Source organism: Eriocheir sinensis, chromosome 3 (genome assembly GCF_024679095.1).
Source record: "Eriocheir sinensis breed Jianghai 21 chromosome 3, ASM2467909v1, whole genome shotgun sequence".
NCBI classification, from domain to species: Eukaryota; Metazoa; Arthropoda; class Malacostraca; order Decapoda; family Varunidae; genus Eriocheir; species Eriocheir sinensis.
In genome coordinates, this window is record NC_066511.1 from 22900369 (window position 1) to 22925540 (window position 25172).

Consider the following 25172-nt stretch of genomic DNA (forward strand, 5'->3'; position numbering starts at 1 on the left):
CTCAGTATCAGTCTCATCTTCCTCCTCTTCACTGTGGCACAACATTGAGGACGACGATGAGGAAACGGCGTCGTCTGTCTCCCGGTCTTCGTCGTCCTCATCGTCATCCTCTTGCTCAGCGTCACCATCATCGTTATTATTATCTCTATCCTCTCTCCTCTCCTCCCTTCTGTTCCTTTCCTCTTCCTCTACTTCCTCTTCATCCGGGTCTTCACTGTCACTGTCAGAATCCGAGTTAGAGACGAGACGGACGGAGCGCGCAGGACTGGATCCCTCGGCCCCTCCTGAACCCTTTAATATATCAGCTCCTTCCCCTTCCTTCACGCCCCTCGCCCGCACTCTTGCCCTTCTTCTAACCCTTCGAGGCCTTCCTGCTTTCGGGGCGTCCTTGTACTCCTCTTCCCCGTCGGTGCTGTCCCCTCTGGATGAGCCTGGAATGAGCTGACCAACATACGTCCAAAGTCCCTTCCACTCCATCACCGCCAGCTGGGAGAGGACTCAGATTCAGCGTCTAATATCCATGTTTCGCGGGTTATTCATAGGTACACACATTTTTCCTGGTTGCTTTTATCGATGCACTATTTCTTTAGGTCTTTGTGGACGAGCAAACGTCAGTACACATATTGATACTTGATGGAAGTGTAGGTAGTTATCCAGAACCCCACTGAGAGGATACTACACAACTTGTTACCAATATCTGTGGGACGTTTCAATGTCGATAAACTGGCGGATAACTGGGAGAAACATAGTCACACATCGGACACGAAGCACATATCCCCACCACCAGCCATTACAACCCGAGTTTCTTTCTTTTTGATTATTACATTTTTCTTTTCGTCTATCAAACCCCGTTGCTAGTCTTTCCCGCCATCGTTCTGTCTATTTTTCATCTTTCTCTTGCTGTTACGGCGCGCGAGAGGGCAGCAGTCACATCGCAAAAGTCAAGGTAAGCAAGCAAGCACGCCCGGCCGGCCCCCCGTGTTTACATTGAGGCGTCTGAAGAGCAACTGAGCGGGCGTTACCAGGAGGAGGGCGCCCGGAGCCTCTTCTTAGGTATCGTGTTCTAGCAAGACAAAAGAAGGCGTCACGGGCGGCTGCGGCGACACAAGGGGTTGTCAGCCAGGCGTACTGCAACCCGGCACCCGACCCGACCCGACCACACCCCCGCCAACACCACTACGCCCCCCCCCCCCACACCACCACTACCCCCCCCTAACTATCACTACCATCACCACCATGCCACTGCAATCATAATCCCACACTACCATCACTACCACCACTCCGCCATCACCTCCCTCACAACCACTACCTCCTTGCAAGCAACCGCCCACCACCACCACCACCACCTATCCTACCACTTGTATTACCATGTTCCTGTCACTACCACACCACCAAAACTCACCACCCTATCTCCTCCATTATTCCACCAATCCCCTTCAGCTTAAATCGACCACCATTCCATCACTACCACTACTACTACAGCTACTACTACTACTACTACTACTACTACTACTACTTCTACTATAACTATTGCAATACTTCTACGGCTGCAATTACTTCCACCACGGCTCAAGTAACTACCGTCGCCCTCGCTGCCAATACTATACCCTTTACCACCACGCCGTAAAACCCTCCCAATCACCTCGTTCTCAACACCGCCTACACTTCCCATTCCACTCCTCGCCCTCTTCCTATGACTACACACACACACACACACACACACATATACACACACACACACACACGCACATGCACACACACGCACTTTTTTCTCTCTCTCCTTCCTCACGTTTCCCTCCTCCTGTGAATCTCTGTCAAGTGTGTGAGGAGAGGATGAGCCCAATTCAGACATCGGCACGAGTCTTTTTTAATAACCAAGTCATCTTCAACCTTTCTGTAGGATTATTTGATGAGTAAACAGTCAACTCCTGCCAACATTTCACTGAACGTTACTTTGTTGGGTCAGGAGTGAATTGAACGGCCCCGCACATATAAGTACAGCAATTAAGTGCTTTAGTATGTCTCGTAGGACACTAATGACTCTGGTGAATTCGATCAACTGCTCTTTCGGCCACCTCTTCGGATTCTTTACAGGAGCAGCGAGTAGCGGGCTTTTTTTTATTGTTTCCTTTTTTTTTGTGCCCTTGTGCTGTCTCCTTTGCTGTAAAAAAACTAACAAAAGCAAGCAGCCTCGTCATAAGCCAACACGCTTTTTGATTGCCCTTCCATATGTTCATGTTTCCTCCTCCTCCTCCTCCTCCTCTTTCTTTCTCCTTGTTCCTCATTTTTCCACTTTATGCACTTAATCCTCAGTTATTTATATATTTTTCATGTCTGTTTCCTTACTTATTCATATAGTTCTTTATTTGTCTATTAACTTACCTACACAGACAGACAGGCAGGTAGGCACATATTTTACAACTTCGTTAATTAATTCACGACCATCTAATTAAGGGATGAAGATAATTGGGGCGAGGAAAAATGAGGGATGAGGTTATAATAAAAAAGAATCCCCACAAAGCATGTATACATATTCTGCTCCTTCATTTTTTTGACCCCTCGAAACATACACATCTCGCCTTACATTTCTTATATCATCGTACAAAAAATCACTAAATATTAACGTGTGTGGCGCAGTAACATCGAGAAAGCGTGGTAACTGTTCAGCCTAACGCCGCCTTCATTAAGTAAACAAAAACTTGCTCTTAAAGTCTATTCTTTCCTACCTCCGTCTTTTCCTCTTCCTCTCGGCCTCCCTCTCCCTTCTTTATCATGTCCTTCCGGTCCCTATGACATTATGCTTCCTTTGTCCTCCTTCTCCTCCTCTTCCTTTTCCTTCTCCTTCTGTTGCGTCTACGTCCCTTGCATCACACCCTTTCCTCTTTGTTCCCTATCACCTCTCTCTCTCTCTCTCTCTCTCTCTCTCTCTCTCTCTCTCTCTCTCTCTCTCTCTCTCTCTCTCTCTCTCTACCACCTACACTCTTACTGGATTTCTTTCTCCTCTCTCTTTCGCTCCCTTTCCTACACAACTCTCTAATCCTCCTCCTCCTCCTTCTCCTTCTCTTTATTTTTTTTTTCTGGTCTCCCTCTTCGTCCCCTCTTCCTCCTTCCACTCGTTTTACCATCCCCTCACCTCCTGCTCCGTTTTCCTCCTCCTCCACCGCCTCACCCCCAAACCGGTCCTGCCTACCTGTATATACACGTGAGGTTCTGTGACTCACCTGTCTGACTCATGGGGGACTTATGACACCTGGATTAATTAAAGTCCCAGGTTACTCTTTAGGTCGAGGCGTCTTCAGGTCTTCCCCATCTTTTATTTTTAACAGATAAAGTTAGAATAAGTAAGAAAATAATCAAGCAATAGAGATAATGTAATTCCTTGCTATGTCTGTTACTCCTAAAATGCATTACTCGGCGGAAGAATGTAAGAAGACCTGCCAGACACGTAAGATTAAAAAAAAAGCAGTAAAATGTGAAAATAAAAAGAAATATTTAATTGTTACGTATTGTCGATTCTAATAGTTCCCCTTTGACACGAAAACGATTTGTCCCACTCTCAGTTTGCTTTCGTTGCTTTCTCGAACATACGTAGAGTCCTCTCTTCTCAAGGGTGACTGGAGGAGGAGGAGGAGGAGGAGGAGGAGGAGGAGGAAGGAGAGCTCGATGACAAAGGAAATGGGTGATAAGCAGCGTTCACGAGGATGTAAGAGGAGGAGGAAGAAGTGGAGGAGGAGGAAGTGAAGTAGGAGGGGGTGGAAAAGAGGAAGGTGGTGGAAGAGAAGGAGGAGGAGGAGGAAATGAAGAATGAGCAGGAGAACAAGGAGAAGTTAGAGGAGGAAGAGAAGGACGAGGATCAAGAGGAAGAGGAGAAGGAGGAAGAGGAGGAGGAGGAGGAGGAGGAGGAGGAGGAAATGAAGAATGAGCAGGAGAACAAGGAGAAGTTAGAGGAGGAAGAGAAGGACGAGGATCAAGAGGAAGAGGAGAAGGAGGAAGAGGAGGAGGAGGAGGAGGAGGAGGAGGAGGAGGAGGAGGAAGGGCTTATAAGTCTCGCTCTTCTTGCGTTTCCGACGAAAGTTTTGTTACTCCGTGTCCTACCCGGTTCTCTTACCATCATAACCTTATCAATATCCCCCTTATTAAAGCCCTTCATCCATTTGTAAACCTCGATCAAGTCTCCTCGCAGAAAGGGGAAGGGTGCGAGGAGACTTGATCGAGGATGGATGAAGGGCTTAATAAGGGGGATATTAATAAGGTTCTGATGGTAAGAGAACCGGGTAGGACACGTAGTAATGGGTTTAAATTGGATACATTCAGATTCAGCGGGGACATAGGCAAAAATTGGTTTATTAACAGAGTGGTGGATGAGTGGAACAGGCAGGGCAGTCATGTGGTGAGTGCCAATACAATAATCACGTTCAAAAATAGATTACCTAAATTCATGGACAGTGATATTAGGTGGGGTTAGATTCACAGGAGCTTAGGTACTGGTCCACCGGCTTCCTATAGACTCCTTATGTTCTTATGTTCTTACTAACAAACAAACAAATAAAAAAATCTATCTACACGAATCCTCAATATTAAAGGGACACACACACACACACACACACACACACACATACACCGTCCAAACCAACATCTTGAGAATTTATCCGGTCTCCTACCTACAGACGGGCTACCTATCTCCAAGCTACCCCTCCCACCTACGTCAGTACATTGTTCAGTTGGCACGGCGTTATTATTTTCTATACTTCTGAATGCTTCTTAATATGTGGGGGAACCCGCTCTATATTTCTTATGTAAGTGCACGAGTCTTCCTAAGTTAGCCTCCGACGCAGTAACACGGAGGGAAAAGAAAGATAATGAGGAGGTGTTGTATCAGGTAATGAGGTATCAGGTAACGCTGTATCAGGTAGGGAAGCGGGAGAGGGCTGTACAGTGGTGGGCAGGTTAGTCTGAAACATGAAAAAAATCGTCTTGTTCTTCATAAATTGACCTCTTAGGATTCTTTTTAGGAGTAGCGAGAAGCGGGATTTTTTTATTATTATTGTTCCCTTTTTTGTGCCCTTGAGCTGTCTCCTTTGTTGTAAAAAAAAAAATGTCTGTGTTACATGTACGTTACTCCCCTGTGTTACTCTATGAAGCAGTGCGACTCAGAAAACGTAGTGAAGTGCTGTGTAGGTAGACCAGGCATAGGTAGGTAGGTAGGGTGGGTGGGCGGGGAGCAGCGTTGCCAAATTATCGTACTCATCACATTGCCTTTCCGTAGTTTCTGACATATAACTATTACGAAAATGAAAGAAAACCATCACTATTTAACATTTTCGACGATAACTTTAATTTTCGATCGTTATTTGTAAAGGTACGAGAGTTTTTGGAATGAAAATGCTAAAAATGCGATGTTCAGAGTACGACAATTTGACATCGCTGGTGGGGAGGGAGGGAGGAAGGAAAGGAGGAAGACTCGGATAGGTAGCTTGAAACATACACATCTTGCCTTACATTCCTTATATCATCGTACAAAAAATCACTAAATATTAACGTGTGGCGCAGTAACATCGAGAAAACGTAGTAAGAAAGTGTTGCGTAAGGAGACAAGAGAGGCAGGTAGGCAGGTAGGGAGGGACTCACCCGAAGACCCTCGTTGCTCTAGTCTGGAAAGTCGTCACACCACCACCAGCGACACTCGACACCAACCCCCCAACTCGCTACACCCTTTGCCCGTCACACCGCCACACGCGTCCCCTAGCTTCCGTCCCTTCCTTCCCTTCTCTCTCTTTCTCCATGTCTCAGTCGCTAACCTAATCTTACCTAACCGAACCCACTTAGATACTTTTGATATTTGAAAAGTAGCCTGCACTCATTATTAATTGGGACTCCAGTAACACATTTATCAAGTTTATATACTCTTCTTCCATTAAGCTATCGACCGAACCTAGATATGGGTATTTTTTTGTGTTGATACCTTCGACATTTCAACACTAGCCCCCACTTATCAATACACGGGACTCTGTTGACATTTATTAACGTTATATGGTCTTCTTCCACTCGGCTAGGTCTCAAAGGGTTGTCTCTTGTTTCATTGATGTTTATAGATATTTTCTCACGCGGAACGTAAAACTAATTAAAAGTGAGGGACATAATGATTCAGTAAGCTTAGTCACACCCTGTCATTGTCTTTTCTACTCTTCACTGGTTTTCTTGCAGCGACTAATAACCTGCCATACACACACCCATCGGTCCCGCCCGCATGAGGTTCTTTCATTGAGATGTCGCTTTAACCCAGTAGCTGCAGGGGTCATGTTTCTTAGGTTAGGTTAGGTTAGGTTAGGTTAGGTTAGGTTAAAGGCCCCTCTAAGCAAAATAATGAGACAAAATCATCACTCACACAAACCATTTCATAATATATATCAACGCATATGTGATCAGTTTATGCATCATCTATTTTGGGAGGTTTATATCATGGCAGAAATTTGGCCCATCGCTGGTACACGGTAAAGCCACAAATTTGGCCCGTCGCTGCTACCGGGTTAATTCGGTCAAGTGATTAATAGGGAATAGATTAACTTCCTGAACACTTTTTTTCCTTAACTGTTTGATTTTCTCTGCACGTGACGAGTGTATCTCCTACTTTAATTGATGTGAATTGTTTACCTTGAAATCATTCATGAAAATAACTTTTAAACATACATTTCCTACAGTATATTACGCAATAATCCACGCAGTATTTTTTTCGTGTCTCATTTTTAATAACCTGTTATCTAAAAACAATTACTAAACGGAATGTTCTCTTTAAATTCACTGTACGCGTTTATGTCTGTTATTGGTGAGAAGTCAATAAAACCGAAAAAAAAAAAAATAAAGGCGGTTTTAAAAGGTAAACTGAAAACAAAACACCCAAAGGATCAAGACCCATATATATATAGTCTCCAACCTTTCGGGGCTTACACACACACATTCGGTAAGACTTTCGTAGAGATTGTTGTGGGTATGTCCAAGGGTAGTTTTACGAGCCTAGTGATAGTTGGAGAAGGCTTCTGCATCACTAACATGAAAAACACTCATGAGAACCCGACTGATCTCCTTTGTGACCTTTGGATATATTTGTGAGAGCCGAAAGCGTCTGAGAATACGCGCCAAAGACGTACTGCTGAAAGGAGGTTACGGCGGGCCAGGTCACCAGAGCGTCATTTCAACAGGCATATGCATACAGCTCCGTGCCCTCAACTTCCCTTTCCTCTCCGCCTCGTGAGTCACCAAGCACCACAACACCGCCCCACCAAACACCGCAACACCGCTCATCCGCCTGCCACGTGCCTGGGCCTCGAGGCAGGTTTTTGGACACGTGCTGAAACGCGTGTGATATTCCACCCACACTTTGTTGTTCTGAGCTTCTTGTTACGTGATTACAGATCTACAAATACTGACACATGGAAATGCAATCAAGAGAAGAACGTGCTCGTGTAAGGAGTCTGAAAGAGGAAGTATAGTGGAAAATGACGGGAGGAAAACTCAACAACACAACAACAAAGAACACAAACAACTCACTCGAGCCGTTGACGGGAGTGGTGGCGTTGTCGGGCGAGTCGGCGCCGCCCTCCTGCTGTTGCTGCGCCTGCCCGTCGTGCGGCGTGAGGCCCGTCAACTCCGTGATGCGTCTGTTGGTGTCGGCGAGCTCCTGACGCAGCAGACTGACCTCCTGGTGCGCCGTCTGCAGATCCCCGTCGATCCTGGAGGCGAGCTGCTTGTTGTCTTCCACCATCTTGCGGAATTTACTCTGTTGGAGGGAGGGAAGGAGGCGAAGGTGGTGAGAAATGACTGTATTCTCAAACATTTCGGGGACATTACACTAACATTTGATAAGGGTTACGTAGAGATTGTTTTTGGTATCTTCAAGGGTAGCTTTATGAGCCTAGTGATAGTCTGACAATGCTCATGCGCCATGAATGAAACGAGATGACACTGAAAGGAATGAGAGTTGAATAGATGTCATGAAGAACTAATGATATCCTGTAATGAATAACAATATGCTGGAAATACGTGATGTGCATGGAACGATACCGATGTAAAAAAAAAAAAAAAAAAAAAAAAAAAAAAAAAAAAAAACCAAACTGTCCCTTATTCATCATGTTTTTCTTTTCTAAATGATCGACCCATTGTTTTTTTTATTATACTTTCACAAATCTTGCACATTACACTTGTCAAAGAGACTGGTCTATAATTTAGTGGTTCAGTTTTATCTCCACTTTTATAAATTGGTACAATGTTCGCTCTCTTCCACTCTAAGGGCACTTTTCCCGTATTTATAGAGCATAATATTATGTCATTATGTCATAGAGTGGCTCCAATGATTCATTTCTACACTCTACACAGGAAGAAAACTGAGCAGATAAAATATTATATTGGATTTACAGAATTTGCTTGCTACAGTGTGTTAAAAGCAACGACTTGCAATAAAATGAATCATATGAAAAGAAAAAGAAAGCATACAAAAAAAGTACAATATAAAATAAAAACACTGTAGGATGGAAATAAAATCTTAGGAACAACTACGCCCCAGTTAATAAGTAATTGAAGTGTGCTCGGTATAAGGGTGATATTGATAAGGTGTTGGCAGCAAAAGAACAGGGTAGGACTCATTACAGTGGATTTAAGCTAGACGAATTTAGATTTGATAAAGACATAGATAATAAGTGGAATAAGTGGTTTGGTAATGATGGTGGATGTGTGGAAAAGGGTTGGCAGTCATGTGGTGAGTGCCGATGCGATAGATAGATACCTTCCACACACAAAAAAAGGTTAGATAAATTCATGGATGGGGAGGACAGGTGTTGAGATTACAGGAACGTAGACTGGCCTCCTGCAGACTCCTTAACTTTTATACTCTCTCTCTCTCCCTCTCCCTCTCTCTCGCTCTCTCTCTCTCTCGCTCTCTCTCTCTCTCTCTCTCTCTCTCTCTCTCTCTCTCTCTCTCTCTCTCTCTCTCTCTCTCACCTGGGCGTCTACAAGCAGCCTCCTCATAAGAGCCATGGAGGACTTGAGAGCCTCGCGTTGCTTCGGGGACCCGCCATGGTGCTCATCTTCGAAGTCGACGCCGCTGAAGACGAACTCGACGATCTGGTCGTTGAGTGTGTCCAGCGACTGTATGGCTGCGGGAGAGAGAAAGGAGGGTGTGTTAATGTTGAGCTTGGAGTAAAATATATAGGAAGAAAGATAATCCTAACTTTAAGATGGAGGACTTGGCGTGAAGAGACAAACTAAATGACAAATGAGTATAAATAAAGAAGATAGGAAAGAAAAACAAGGAGGAACCGGATGGCTAAGATAGATAGATAAATAGATAGATAAATGAGAGAGAGAGAGAGAGAGAGAGAGAGAGAGAGAGAGAGAGAGAGAGAGAGAGAGAGACTTTTAACAGGTGATTATGCCCAAATCTTAAAACGAGTTCTGCTGAGGGAAGATTAGCTTTTTTTTCTATTTATTCTCTCTCTATCTCTCTCTCTCTCTCTCTCTCTCTCTCTCTCTCCGGCAAACCTAATCCTCAGCCCTTCTATTGTCCCCTCTTTTCTTGCCCTGGGCGAATATAATGTTACGTTGCGTCCCCTCTATAACAACAAGTAAATCCTATCCTATGGCAGTTTCATCTTTCATTCCTACTTACGTTTCCACCCCTCCTAATCCTAATCGTCATTGGGTGTCATTGTATAGTACTAAAAAGTTTTCCAACAGCACGAAAAAAAAAAAATTGAATGACTGACTGTGCAGCTTTTATTTCCCCAACGTTGGAATTTTCTGATATCAAACATAAAAAGGCTTTCTTATTGATTTTTTGTTAATCAAGCGCACATCTACCCCCCCCCCCCCACACACACGTTTCCAACCAAGTATATCTCTCTCTCTCTCTCTCTCTCTCTCTCTCTCTCTCTCTCTCTCTCTCTCTCTCTCTCTGTGTGTGTGTGTGTGTGTGTGTGTGTGTGTGTGTGTGTGTGTGTGTGTGTGTGTGTGTGTGTGTGTGTGTTTCTTTTCTATTCCCATTAAACATTCCCCTCAAATTCCTTCCCTCCGCTCCCCTCTCTTTCTCTCTCTCTCTCTCAGGTTGGGGTGTCTCCGTCCGTTCCTTCAGCGTCGCCAGCTCGCCGCAGGAAAAGGATCGCTACGTAGATAACGACTCTCGGTATAACAAAGGAATTAGCGACAATTCTTTACGCGTACCAGGAAACCAATCAAGGAATCAAGGTGAATTCATATATGCGTCATAACCTACGTCAGAGAGAGAGAGAGAGAGAGAGAGAGAGAGAGAGAGAGAGAGAGAGAGAGAGAGAGAGAGAGAGAGAGAGAGAGAGAGAGAGAGAGAGAGAGAGAGAGAGAGAGAGAGAGAGAGAGAGAGAGAGACCCGACACATACACAAAAAAAACGAGGCAAAAAACTATAGATGAGAAAACAACAACAAACTGTGAAATAGAAGAAGGAAGAGGAGAGGGAAGAGGAGGAGGAATGATTAGAGTCTGAGGGTGTTGATATCTAAGAGGAGGAGGAGGAGGAGGAGGAGGACAGGAAGTGGAACAAAAGTAGGGAGATGAAAGGCAATATTAAAGAGAACTAGGTGTAAAGAGAGATAAAGTTAGAGCATTTGCCGCAACAGGATGGAGTACACTAACATCAGACAAAGAGAAAGGACGTTGGGGAAACCTTTGCCCTGTATGACTGGAGAGGAAGAAGCTCAAATTATACAGCGGACAATACTATGATTTAAAATATAGGTGTTACAAGCCTAAAGCAGATTATATGTATAGGTTGTCGCCTCTCCCTCTCTCCCATCCCTCGGCAGCCACTCTTCTCCTTTCCCTGCCCAATGAGACTTAATTGAATATGTTAAAAGTGATACGGGATAATGAAAATAAAAAAAGCTAAGTTATCCAAGTCGGCAAAAATGATACCCTAGACTTTTGTACATATGTGTGTGTGTGTGTGTGTGTGTGTGTGTGTGTGTGTGTGTGTGTGTGTGTGTGTGTGTGTGTGTGTGTGTGTGTGTGTGTGTGTGTGTGTGTGTGTGTGTGTGTGTGTGTGTGTGTGTGTGTGTGTGTGTCCTTCCCTAATAATTAAGGTGTTTGTTGTATAATAAGTGGTGTAATTATTTTCTGTAACATAACACCTCTCTCTCTCTCTCTCTCTCTCTCTCTCTCTCTCTCTCTCTCTCTCTCTCAGTGGCTGCATAAACACTCTCTTCCTCATGGCGTGATATTAATTGATGGTGTAATTTTCACCTCAGGAAATTACGAAGACAGAGACAAGGAAGAAGAGGAAGAGGAAGACAGGGCAACACCTTAGTTATGTTAGTGGAACAAAAGTATATAAAGACAGATAAGTATTTAGGAAGATATATACAGGTAGGCATAAATTGGTAAATACATAGATAAAGAGAAGAACAGATATACAGACAGGGAGAGCGATAGAGAGAGAAAGAGAGAGAGAGAGAGAGAGAGAGAGAGAGAGAGAGAGAGAGAGAGAGAGAGAGAGAGAGAGAGAGAGAGAGAGAGAGAGAGAGAGAAAGAGAGAGCAGACACACACACACACACAGACAGACAGACAGACACAGATAAAGAATAACAGGGACACGAGCACTGAGACTCGTACAGAGGCAGACAAATTAACAGACAGACAAAACATAAAGAAAGAAAGACAAACGAACGGATGAAACGTAATGAACAGACTAACAGAAAGAATGTGGCAGAAAGAAAAACCGGAGAAAAACAGAGACATAGGAGAAGGAGACACAAACAGACAGACAGACAGACAGATAGACAGACAAACGGAGTGACTGAAAACACAGACATACAAACACTATTACATACTATTCAGGGAAGCTCAGAGGGGATGTAATTTTATGGCATAGCGTCAACTCAAACACACATATAAAAAAAACCTCTCTCTCTCTCTCTCTCTCTCTCTCTCTCTCTCTCTCTTAGCGTCGTTCAGCAGCCACTCACTCAACCTTTCGTCATTCAATTATTATCCATCCCACCAGCTAGTCATGCCCTCAGCCAACGCGCCAGCCATACAGCCATTCATTCAGCCCACCCAGTCAGCCCGCCAGCCAGCCATTCACCATTCCACCAGTCCGCCGCCCGCCAGTCACTCACTCCCCCGGCGTGACGCGCGTCTGTCATCTCAGGAATGGACTTCTTAGAGCGTTGCTAAGCTGTCTCGGTAATAAAAATAGTCCCTTCAAAGCTTCCGCATAGCAGGAGACGCCCTTCCTACGTGCTCTCCGGGGGCTGATGGGATGACTTTAAGTTCGTTCGTTTTTTTGTTTTTACAGCGAAAGGGGAAAAAAAAGGGCAGGGACCAGATGCGGAAGCGTGTTGGAGCAAAAAAAGGTGACCGCGAAATTGATGCTCTACAATCTGCATGGTGTATACTATTAGGGATGACTCTAGATGGTTGGCGTGAATGAGTAACTTCCATAAAGGTACAAAAAATAGCGGCAAGGCAAGGGTTAATAAATAAGGATGAACTTGAAATATCGCTTTGGTTAAACTATCTGACGCTTGCGACGCTCTCGATGTAGCAGCAAGCCAAGTGACTGATCTTGACCTGCATGCCACGCCCTGAGAGGCCAACAGACACATAACAATGCCGTCCTGTCTACGTCGCCGTGAGAGTGACACGTGCATGATCAAACATTCCTTGGCCCTCTGGCGGTCATTGGGGGATTCTTGGTGACTGATCGCTGTGACGTTTTGATCAGCTGAGATGGCTTGTTAAATGATCTTCGAGCTTTGATCTTGTGACTACTGACTTGGTGACGATTATTTCCTTCTCATACCAATTGGGTCGTTTATTCACTTGACTGATGTTTTCATTGATTGATTTGATTCGGATACAACATATTTTTTGCTTACATCAAAAGTAGACATGCCAAAGACAAGGACCCTTCAAAAATTAAATAGATTCCCGTAAAATACTTCTCGCAGACACACAAAAAAAATATATGCATCAGCAGTTAGCAGATTGATGATAGTGTGTGTGTGTGTGTGTGTGTGTGTGTGTGTGTGTGTGTGTGTGTGTGTGTGTGCAGGCATAAAATCATTCAATCATCGCCTCATCCTTCGCTTCAGGCATCAAAACAAAAGCCATTAAGGGATTCTCTCTCTCTCTCTCTCTCTCTCTCTCTCTCTCTCTCTCTCTCCGAAGTCTTTCCTCTTTAACGTTGCGTCAGAGGCCAATCAATACTGACGAATGAATAAAACAAAACTCTTCATTGTACACACGCATCGAACAGGACTCGCAGGAAAGCCTCGGACAAACAAACACGAGTCTTTCTTGAATACACACCAGACAGAGCATCAGTCAGTACTTGTGGCTCCCTTTAAATAAATATGAACGCGCACATACATACACCGAGTCAACAAAATATATACGCAACAAAAGCTTTTAGTGCTTCGGTTTTATTTCCGAGATCTGCATTTCAAACGTCACACACACACACACACACACACACACACACACACACACGAACACACCTTTCCCTGGCAACAAGTACTGATGGCAGAGACCCCTAGCGACGTGAAACAAACAATTAATCCCCAGCAACAGCGCGCACAAACACGATATTACCTTGACCACGCGGGAAACAAATAAAGACTACTAATGTGCGGTGCTAATTTCCTACGCCCGGGGCAAGAAAGAAAACGTAATCAGCTTATACGAAATCATGTGGGACAAAATGTAAAAGGGAAAACGTGTAAGAGCGTAAAAATTCATGGAGTCTCAAAACACACACACACACACACACACACACACACACAAACACATACAGAGAGAGAGAGAGAGAGAGAGAGAGAGAGAGAGAGAGAGAGAGAGAGAGAGAGAGAGAGAGAGAGAGAGAGAGAGAGAGAGAGAGAGAGAGAATCAGCCCGGTGACAAGAAAGAGAGTGGGGAAGCGTGTGATGGACATTCACTCACTGCGTAAAAAATGAATAAAAACAAAATAGAAATTGAAGTGAAAAATAAACACAAAAGAAAAAAAACGTGAAAAATTAACAAACTAAAAAAGTGTAATGTGAAAAATATACGCACACATTTTTTTGTCATAATCCCCTTACCCAACGCAAAATATGAGATGGTAGATGGCACCACTAGTGATGATAGTAAAATATAATAACATAACTTCTTTGCACTCTTCTCATGGTGGGCCGCAACAACAGATCATCTCTCTCATCTGTTCTTGCTTGCCTCCTGCATCTTTCTCTGTCACGACAACCGCCCGCATGTTCCACCACACCCCACTCATAAACCTAGTCATTGATCTTCCTCTTTCCTCTTGCCTGGCAGTCATTTCCAGCATCCTTCTCTCGATATACTCAGCATCTCTACTCCACACATGCTAAAACTCTCATTTCACTCACTAGCATTGTTTTCGAATCTAATCTAATCCTGCATTCTTATCACTCACAACGAATGAATGAATACGAAATCAATCAATCAATCAGTGTATCAGTCAGTCAACCAATCACCGCAGCAACAATACTCACACTTCGTGATGTACAACTCCATGAGGAGCATCGATGAGTTCTGTCCCGGCATCTTTGCGAGACACACGGGGACACAAACTTCACAATAACACAATTTTCTCACTCGTAACTTATCACACAATTACCAAGCTGATGGCTGTCTTAGTTCCGGACGCGAGCTTATCCTCTGTGCTGTTTCCTCTAATCGCTCGAGGGAGAATATCTTTTGTGGAGATCACCTTATAGTCCCTGGAGCGAGTTGGTTCCTTGCTGCTGGTCTCGCCTCCTCGCACGTCGCCGAGGCAGAGCGGACAGCAAGATTTTAGCGACAGCAGTGTTTGTCTGTTGTTGAAGTGGCATAAGAGACGGAAAGAAACTCGTGTATAAAGCAATTCACGTGGGACAGAAAAGAAAAACGAGGGTAAAGGAAACCGATGTATTGATGAGTGAAGAATTATATATAACGTTATCATGGAGGCGTGGAGAAAAAAGGAAACAAACAGACGTGCAGATAAACCAAGAATAATACAAAAGAAAAAGAAGAAAATGACAAAAAATAAAGGAAATCGTATTGAGGGTTGAGACAGATGAAACGAAGCTAATACGTGTGATGAAGGACAACACTAGCCTACTACTGTCCACTGGGAAACAGAAGAAAGCTGACATGGAAGATTCTAGGAGCCGTATTACTAAACATTTCGTCGCCCAAGTTCACATATTTAACAAGGCTTTCGCAGGAGTTTTTGGCATTTCCAGGAGTAGTTTTATGGCCCTGGTGGTAGTCTGACCCTTCCTCTGTACCGTGAACCTAAAAAACACACTCATTTGAACCCTATTGATCCCATCTTTAACCTTTAGATATAGCTGACGTGAGAAGCGAATGTGTCTTATAACACCAAGCAAGAGATCAAAGAGTAAAGGAGGAGGAAAATCGCATCTGAACACCGCCTTCCTCACCCTGACCCTCACTTTTCCCCAAGCACCCACAGGTCAGTATTCTCAGTCGCTTCCGCCGCTCACATCAAGTACTTCCAAAGGCCGAAAAGGATATCAATCGCATTCAAATGAGTGTTTCTGTAGGCTCATGGCACAAAGGAATGATCAAACTACCAGGAGGGTCATAAAACTACCTCTGCAAAGGTCCAAAACTCTTACGAAAGCCTTGTCAAATGCGTGTGCGTGCTTGGGCTCCGATATGTTTAAGAATATGTCCCACACACACTACAGGTTCATACCGCATCGCATTTCATTAGTTACAATACTCGACACAACGCCACACCTCGAAACACCACCCCCTCTACCACAGCGATGTCACACCAAGCTTATCACCTCTCCACACTCTTTCAACCTTCAGCACACCACAACGCCACACCCCGCCACACCACGCCCTCTACCACAGCGATGTCACACCATGCTTATCACCTCTCCACACTCTTTCAACCTTCGCCACACCACAACGCCACACCCCGCCCTCTACCACAGCGATGTCACACCAAGCTTATCACCTCTCCACACTCTTTTAACCTTCACCACACAACACCACAACACCGCATACTTATTTTCATCTACATCCACAAAAGTGCCACACTACAATTAATAACACTACAAGCCATTAACACACCCCATGTCACACCACACTGATTAGATCCACATTCTCTCAAACATTTCGGGACTTACACACCCACACACATTTGACAAGGATTTCGTAGTATAGCTGTGCGTGCGTATTTCCTTGGGTGGTTTTATAAGCTTAGTGATAGTTTAATAAGTCTGCACCATGAACGTGAAAAAAGAATTCGTAAGGACCCGATGAAACTTCCCTGTGGTCTTTGGATATAATTGTTGTGAGAGTCGAAGGCGTTTGAGAATACGAGAATAGTTCATGTCCATTATATCCGTCCCTCTCTCTCTCTCTCTCTCTCTCTCTCTCTCTCTCAGTAACCCCAGCCGTGTGTAAATTGTCTAAGTATCGTTAACGGGTAAAGTAAGATTCATTTCACTATTTTCTCCCGTTTTCACAGATTTCCCGCCGCGCACGAGAGAGTAGCACGAGGGTGGACTGAGAAGCTTCACGAGTAGGCTTCAAGTGGTTCGTTTTGGTCTGCTGGCGAACCCTTTCCATGAACCTCTCGCCCGCATTCCCTTCTTTCTTTTCTTCCTCCCTTTCCTTCTCTATTCTTTCTTTTACAACTGAGCAGATGGAAGATGAAGGCACGTAGGGGGAGAATGAGGAAGAGGAGGAGGTGTAGAGGTGGGAGTGTGGGGTGAAAGACACTTACAAATGAGCGAAGTGACAGCGGACAAAAATAAAAACGAATGGGACGCAGATAAATGAATAAGATGGACAAGGAGGCAAAAAAAAAAAAAGACGAAAGGAAAAGATAAAATGAGAGAGAGAGAGAGAGAGAGAGAGAGAGAGAGAGAGAGAGAGAGAGAGAGAGAGAGAGAGAGAGAGAGAGAGAGAGAGAGAGAGAGAGAATGATAGCGGTGTCTCATGAAAAAAAAATAATTAGACCACTCAGAACATGACAGACGGAAGAAGCAACAAAGAAAGCGGTACCCAAGCAAAGACATGAAGGGGAAACTAAGGAAAAGGTACAGAGACAGAGACAGAGACAGTCCCTGGTTCAAAAAAGAGTGTAAGAAAAGCATGGCAGAGAGAGAGAGAGAGAGAGAGAGAGAGAGAGAGAGAGAGAGAGAGAGAGAGAGAAATCCCAAAAGAGGAGTGAGGAAAGCTACAATGCGAGGGCACTAAAGAAGAGAAAGAGAGAGCGCGAGACGAGAGGAAGGAGAAAGGTAGGTACGAGAGAGAGAGAGAGAGAGAGAGAGAGAGAGAGAGAGAGAGAGAGCAGTTCCCAGCCCCATCCAACCTCAACACCGCGTCACCACAGACTGAGGTCCACATGGGCGAAAGACAACCCCTCTCTCCCCTTACTCTCTCTCTCGCTCCCCTTCTTCCCCTCACGTGCTCCCCTTCTTCCTCCTTCCCATCAGTGCCACCACCATCACCACCACCATACGTCTCTCTCTCTCTCTCTCTCTCTCTCTCTCTCTCTCTCTCTCCTGATTAGGGAAGGTCAGGAACAGAAGTAGAGTGTAATACATTTTTTTTTTAACATATTAACATTTAGAGAGAGAGAGAGAGAGAGAGAGAGAGAGAGAGAGAGAGAGAGAGAGAGAGAGAGAGAGAGAGAGAGAGAGAGATGAATGTTTAGAGAGGAAAGAGAAGGAAAGAGCAAGCGAGGAAGTGTGTGTGTGTGTGTGTGTGTGTGTGTGTTTTATGGCATTAACTATGTACTGCGTGTTAGACTAAACTAATATCATTCTACCTATTAAGTAAACGCCCTTGACACACACACACACACACACACACACACACACACACGATGTTGTTCTTAATTTGACGCCCCATTCATCTTTTTCCCCTACCCCGTGTACTTTCTCTCTCTCTCTCTCTCTCTCTCTCTCTCTCTTCTTCTTCTTCTTCTTCTTCTTTTCTTCTTTTTCCTATACTTTTTTTCTTTTTCTTATCATTACTACTACTACTACTACTACTACTACTACTACTACTGCTATTACTGTTTCTTCTTCTTTTCTTCTACTTCTACTACTACCACTACTACTACTAATAATAATAATACTTGTTACTGCTGCTACTACCACTATTACTACCACTACAACTATCATCATTATCAGTATTATCACCATCACCACCACCACTACCATTGTCACTATTATATCTTTTAACTCTGACTCCTTATCTTAAACAATGCGCATTTCATAACTCTCAGGTGTTAGTTTTACGCGGCCCGGCCTTGACCTACTTCAGGGGGGCAAGGGAAGGGAGTCCACCACCAGCCCGCCACCTGTCCGCGGAGTGTTTGCAAACTTTAATAAGCCTGTGTCCACCTTGCAACGGCCTGTTTTTAGCTGTTTGTACAAGAGGCTTCAAAGGGGGTGGCTGTTTGGCGGAGTCGGGGCGAGGAGAGTAAGGGTGAGTGAGTACAAATGGAAGGTTGGAAAAAGGAAATATGAATAGGAATAGAAACGAGGATGGAAATTGCAGGCCTGTTTTTAGATGTTTGTACAAGAGCCAGCAAAGGAAATGACTGTCTGAGAGCGTTGGGGTGAGGAGAGCAAGGGTGAATGAGTACTATTGAGAAGATGGAAGAAGAAAACAGTAGTAAAAAGAATAGGAATGAGGATAAAAATTACAGAGGAGTGCATGAGCCAGGAAAGGAAATGGCTGTTTGGAACGTTGGGGTGAGGAGAGCAAGGGTGAGTAAGTACTTATGTTAGGATGGAAAAAGAAAACAGTAATAATAAGAATATGAATGAGGATAAAAATTACAGAGGAGATAAAGAGGAAGGAAAGAGAATGACCGTCTGGCGGCACTGGGGTGAGGAGACCAAGGGAGACTGAAAATTATTGATAGGTTGAAAAAAAGTAAACTGTCGGAATATGAAGAAAATGATAACGCAGAAGAGAAGAAGAGCCAGCAAAGGGAATGAAGGCGTTGGGGTGACGAGAACAAGAGAGAGCAAGGACTAATGATGGAATAAAAAATAGTAAGAAAATGATTAGAAACGAAGATGAAAATAAATGCAAATGAGAACAGGAGGCAGCGGTGGGGTGAGGAAAACACTAAAGATAGGCTAAAGATAGGACAGAATAAAATAATGAGTAGGAACATGAACTGATACGAAGGTGTGAACGAATGAAGAGGATAACAGGAGGTGATGTTGGTGTGAGAAAAAGGAAGAGCGAGTACTAATGACAGGATAGAAGGAGAAATACTGGGAATAGGAACAGAAATAAGGGTAAGAAATTAATGATGAAATATACCAAAAGCAGAGATGGGGTGACGAGAACAAGGAAGAGGAAGGAGTAAGGATAGGAAGGAAAAGGGAAACAACGGAAATAAGAATAGAGATGACGGTAAAAACTAATGAAGATGAGAGTGAAGAAAACAAGGGAGAGGAAGGCTAAGGAGAGGGAGAAAAAAATAACTAGTAGGAATAAAAAGCGAAACGAGGATGAAAATTAATGAATACAAAAAAATGACGCGTTGGGGTGAGGTAAACAAAGGAAAACAAGGACTATTGAAAGGAGGGAAAAAGCACAAATAGTAAAAATCAAAAAAATAGAAACGAAGACGCAAATTAATGAAAAAGAAATCAAGAGGCACCAAAATGGAAGAGACTGTTCGGTAGAGATGACAATACAGGTGTGAGTGAGTGAGGAGAACAGGTAAAGAAGCAAATGATAAGGAAGAGAAACGGGGATAAAAATAAAGAAAGAAGAAATAAGAAAAAAAAAGAATGGAGAAATGAAAGTAAGGGGAACGCGTAAACTTCAATAATATAGTTAATTTAATCCGGTATCGAAATAACAACAACAACAGCAACAACAACAAAAAAACATTCCTGGAACAATTAAATACAAAAAAAAAAAAAATCATTAATAAAAGTGAAAAGAAAAATGGATTACGTACGATGACAAAATTCACATAAAAAATAAATGTAAAATTAAATACACGTTACATCTCTCTCTCTCTCTCTCTCTCTCTCTCTCTCTCTCTCTCTCTCTCTCTCTCTCTTCCGTTTTGCCGTGACGCACTGAACGAAGCAAATAAACAGTGCAGAAGTGTGTGTGTGTGTGTGTGTGTGTGTGTGTGTGTGTGTGTGTGTGTGTGTGTGTGTGTGTGTGTGTGTGTGTGTGTGTGTGTGTGTGTGTGTGTGTGTGTGTGTGTGTCTCTCTCTCTCTCTCTCTCTCTCTCTCTCTCTCTCTCTCTCTCTCTCTCTCTCTCTCTCTCTCTCTCTGTCATGAAGGCCTCGTCACCAAAGTAGGTTAAAAGGATACAACCGAGAAGGGGCAAACAGACTTATTAACCTAGTTCCTCTCTCTCTCTCTCTCTCTCTCTCTCTCTCTCTCTCTCTCTCTCTCTCTCTCTCTCTCTCTCTCTCTCTCTCTCTCTCTCTCTCTCTCTCTCTCTCTCTCTCTCTCTCTCTCTCTCTCTCTCTCTCTGTGTGTGTGTGTGTGTGTGTGTGTGTGTGTGTGTGTGTGTGTGTGTGTGTGTGTGTGTGTGTTGTTGAGCCACTAAGGTCATGTTACATAAACCAGGTCACGAGCGCCCTACACCTGACCTAACCTAGACGCCTTGCCTCAGCCACACCCCGACTCGCCTTGCCAGCCCTTCTCCTCACCCCTTCCTCCTCCTCCTCCTCTTCCTCCTCCGCCTCCTCTTGTCCTCGCTTACCTCTCCGCCACGCCCATCACCCCCCTTCCTCACTGCATTCTAGCCTCTAAGTAATGAAGGTATAGGAAGAAGGTTGATCCGAATAGACGTCTCAAGATAAATAAGGTAGAGAGAACCTGATAATGAAGGAGGATACTGCCGCTAGAGTGCGCAGGAAATGAAGAACGGCGGTGAGGATGCGTATAGTAATGAACGATATTGTGATAATGAAAGAGTAAATAGAGAAAGGGATACTAATAGGGAGTGCGTTTAAAGGTAAGTAAGGGGGTTAGTTTGGAAGCTATAATGTCTGGAAAGTAAGAGCGATGGTGTAATGAACGTGATATTGTATGTTAATGAGCATCTCTCTCTCTCTCTCTCTCTCTCTCTCTCTCTCTCTCTCTCTCTCTGTGTGTGTGTTTATCTTTTTAAATTCTTCCTTTTCTCTTGCTCTCCCTCCCTTTCCCTCCTCCTTTCCTATGACCTCACTCGCCCATCCTAACTCAATAGACTTCATATCAAAGGACAACAGTAATCTTGTTAAAGAGAGAGAGTGATGGAACTAAAGTTAGCGAGTGGCTGCCTATCGAGTCAAGACCAAAACAAAAGGCAAAACTGGGGACATACGTTTAATTAAGCGGCACATGGCCTCGGTACTCATCTCCGTCACATTGGCCATTGAGTCTGCAGCGGGCAACAACAAACTACCCTGGAACACAATTAAGTCCGTATTTTATTTTCGTTTCGGGTTCTCAGTTCGCCCGTTCACAAAGTCTCTCGTAGAAGTTCCTGGGCTTGTCATGGACTGCTTTGTGATTCCAGTGATGGTTTTACACGACCTCTGCACCCTGAACTAGAAAATCACCCATGAAAAACCCGGTTAATGATCTCTGTGGAGTTGGAAATTTGTCGTATAGTGGAGTTGTAAGTTTGTCGTAGTGGGGTTGTAAGTTTGTCGTAGTGGAGTTGTAAGTTTGTCGTATAGTGGAGTTGTACGTTGTACTGGTGGCCAAGGCTCACCACACCAGCGCCAGAACAACGTCAGTTCGCATCGTGATGATGATAACTGAAGTACGTCTGAATGTAAATAAGTGTGCGGAAGTGAAGCCTGGGGAGGAAGGAAACCCTCCGGAACACCACGACCTGCTGGCCGAACAGGCGCAGAGTAAGCACGCCATGCGGGACCTGGGCACCCAAAACGCGCTCCTGTCCCTCCTTCTTCTCCAGGCCACAGGTGAAGCCAGCGTCCTGCACAGGGCGCTGCTGGCTCAACAAACGGCTCGGATAGAGAAAGAACGCCAATGGTCAGCGCTCCAGCAAGAAAACAGCGGCCTCCTCAGTGACCTGTCTAAGGCTGGGAAAATAATTCACAGGCTGCGAAAAGTCGTGTCCCTATCCCGGGAAGAAAATAACGGCCTTGTGAAAGCGCTGACCATCTCAAAGGAAGAGAATGACGACCTTGTAAAAGCGCTGTCCATCTCCAAGGAAGAGAATGACGGCCTTGTCAAAGCGCTGACTATCTCCAAGGAAGAGAATGACGGCCTTGTCAAAGCGCTGACTATCTCCAGGGAAGAGAATGACGGCCTTGTCAAAGCGCTGTCCATCTCCAAGGAAGAGAATGACGGCCTTGTCAAAGCGCTGACGATTTCCAAGGAAGAGAATGACGGCCTTGGAGATAGTCAGCGCTTTGACAAGGCCGTCATTCTCTTCCTTGGAGATGGACAGCGCTTTGACAAGGCCGTCATTCTCTTCCTTGGAGATAGTCAGCGTTTTGACAAGGTCGTCATTCTCTTCCTTTGAGATGGTCAGCGCTTTCACAAGGCCGTTATTTTCTTCCCGGGATAGGGACACGACTTTTCGCAGCCTGTGAATTATTTTCCCAGCCTTAGACAGGTCACTGAGGAGGCCGCTGTTTTCTTGCTGGAGCGCTGACCATTGGCGTTCTTTCTCTATCCGAGCCGTTTGTTGAGCCAGCAGCGCCCTGTGCAGGACGCTGGCTTCACCTGTGGCCTGGAGAAGAAGGAGGGACAGGAGCGCGTTTTGGGTGCCCAGGTCCCGCATGGCGTGCTTACTCTGCGCCTGTTCGGCCAGCAGGTCGTGGTGTTCCGGAGGGTTCTTCCTCCCAGGCTTATTTACATTCAGACGTACTTCAGTTATCATCATCAGCATCGGTTTGCCCTGAAACCCCGCGGACCAAAGGTACGCGAGCTGGGCAAGGCCTTCTAAAAGGGGCCTTGAGCTGGGGCAGCCCGCGTACCTTTGGTCCGCGGGGTTTCGGGGGCAAACCCGATGCTCTCCATGAGCAGACTGGTGGCCAAGGCTCACCACACCAGCGCCAGAACAACGTCAGTTCGCATCGTGATGATGATAACTGAAGTACGTCTGAATGTAAATAAGTGTGCGGAAGTGAGAGACAACGAAGGAAAGCGAAAGTGAGCTGAGAGCCGGACAGCAAGGAAGGCAGCAGGAAAAGAGTGTGTCCTCCTCTCCTTGCAGTGTTACCCGACTTATTATTAAAGAGAGAGAGAGAGAGAGAGAGAGAGAGAGAGAGAGAGAGAGAGAGAGAGAGAGAGAGAGAGAGAGAGAGAACATAAAGGTAATATATAGTGATAATGGAAGGAAAGGCTCTCGTCGTAGGGTTTGATGCGCACAGGGGGCGTTATCTGGCACTAACGATGCTGAATACGTAAAAAATCAGTCCCGTGAGAAGGGTGATTTGTTTCGAAGATAAGGGAAGGCTGCCATATTAGGGAAGACGAAGGAAGGGTGACTCGGATATTGGGGAGTTTAATAAGGAAGGTGGCAACTAAAAAACGCGGTAGATGGTCCGTGACTCACCTCTCTCTCTCTCTCTCTCTCTCTCTCTCTCTCTCTCTCATATACAAGTAGAGTAAAGTACATAATCTAACTTCGTACTCTGGTTACACACACACACACACACACACACACACACACACACCAGACCTGACAGACTAAAACTACTATGAAATGTTTACTTTTCTTTCGCTTTTTCTACATTTTTTTTCGTAGAAACGTCAAGAGAAGTTTGTTTCGCTCCGTTCACTATTTTGAGAGAGAGAGAGAGAGAGAGAGAGAGAGAGAGAGAGAGAGAGAGAGAGAGAGAGAGAGAGAGAGAGAGAGAGAAAGCAGAAATCTAGTTATTTAATTTATATCTTTCAACTTCAAGGACAATTTTTTTCTGACGCAGACTTTTGATTTTTAAGTCCCTCTCTAACTTGTCACTTTATCCTCTAAAATAAAAATAATGAGGAGGAAGAGGAGAAGGACAGGAAGGATATGAAGGAGAAGGAGGAGGAGGAGGAGGAGGAGGAGGAGGAGGAGATGTCTCAAGGTCGCCAAAACTAAGACTTGAAAACTGAGGTGGGAGAGATTAAAGGTTGGAAGCCTCTTATCGCTGCCTAACTGTGCCTGAAGTGTGTGTGTGTGTGTGTGTGTGTGTGTGTGTGTGTGTGTGTGTGTGTGTGTGTGTGTTATATTTGAGTTAAGTGTAATATTTGCGTTATGTCGACCACTATGTATATATGTATGTATGTAATGTATATATGTATGTATGACTGTATGTATGTATTCATACTTTCTCTCTCTCTCTCTCTCTCTCTCTCTCTCTCTGTCTGTCTGTCTGTCTGTCTGTCTGTCTGTCTGTCTGTCTGTCTGTCTGTCTGTCTGTCTGTCTGTCTGTCTGTCTGTCTGTCTGTCTCTCTCTCTCTCTCTCTCTCTCTCTCTCTCTCTCTCTCTCTCTCTCTCTGTTCCATCAAGACAGGTGATGAAGCCACCCTTGCACTACACTTTATTTGCTTAACTCCCCCTCCTTTATTTATATAACAAGTCTCTTCTCCCCACCGCGTCACACCTCCTCGCTCCGCCCCCGTAACCTTCGCCCTTCCGCTCGCCAGGTGCTCTGCAGGTGGGTGCCCCGTTGCTCCACCTGGTAAACAATCCGTCACATAACTTCTACTCGATTCTAAATTTGCAGTGTCCGCCAGGCAATGTTTCCTATCACCCCGCACCGTTTAGCAGGCAGGAAGTGCGTGAAGATTGCCACCGCCCGTCGTGCGCACCAAAGTTATAGCGCCGAAGAGGAAAGTGAATGAAGGAAAAGGGGAGAAATGAGAGGAATGGAGTCTCTTCCTCCTTGCTATATGTCTCTGGGGATGGAAGAAAAAAATGGTTTGTGTATGTGTTGATTGACAGCACCCACGCTCATTCGTCCTTTCAAAACACGGAACTGTCTGGGAACCGTATTGATCAAAGATGAGAGAAAATTGAGAAGTGAAGAAGAAATTAATAACCGACGGCTATGGGGATGCATCTTCGTTCAGGGAGGGAGAGAATCGATTGCTGAGTCTTCAAAGCATTAAAAATCACGGATCGGGCTTAAATATAGGATAATGTGGAAGGCTTG

The 25172-nt window shown here is 44.7% G+C and overlaps 1 protein-coding gene across 9 annotated transcripts in view; it reads right to left on the reverse strand.

The window, feature by feature from the left end:
• LOC127006798 (kazrin-like) overlaps window positions 1-25172 on the reverse strand; it is a 140583-nt gene that overhangs the window by 45768 nt on the left and 69643 nt on the right. For 8 of the 9 annotated variants that reach the window (XM_050877211.1, XM_050877223.1, XM_050877222.1 and 5 more), the window contains 2 exons: window positions 8992-9146; window positions 7546-7774 (listed from right to left, as the gene is read on the reverse strand). In XM_050877211.1, coding sequence (XP_050733168.1) covers window positions 7546-7774; window positions 8992-9146 — 384 coding nt within the window. Of the gene's footprint in view, window positions 1-7545; window positions 7775-8991; window positions 9147-14531; window positions 14812-25172 lie in introns of those variants that run through there. The other variant, XM_050877229.1, reaches the window with a different exon arrangement.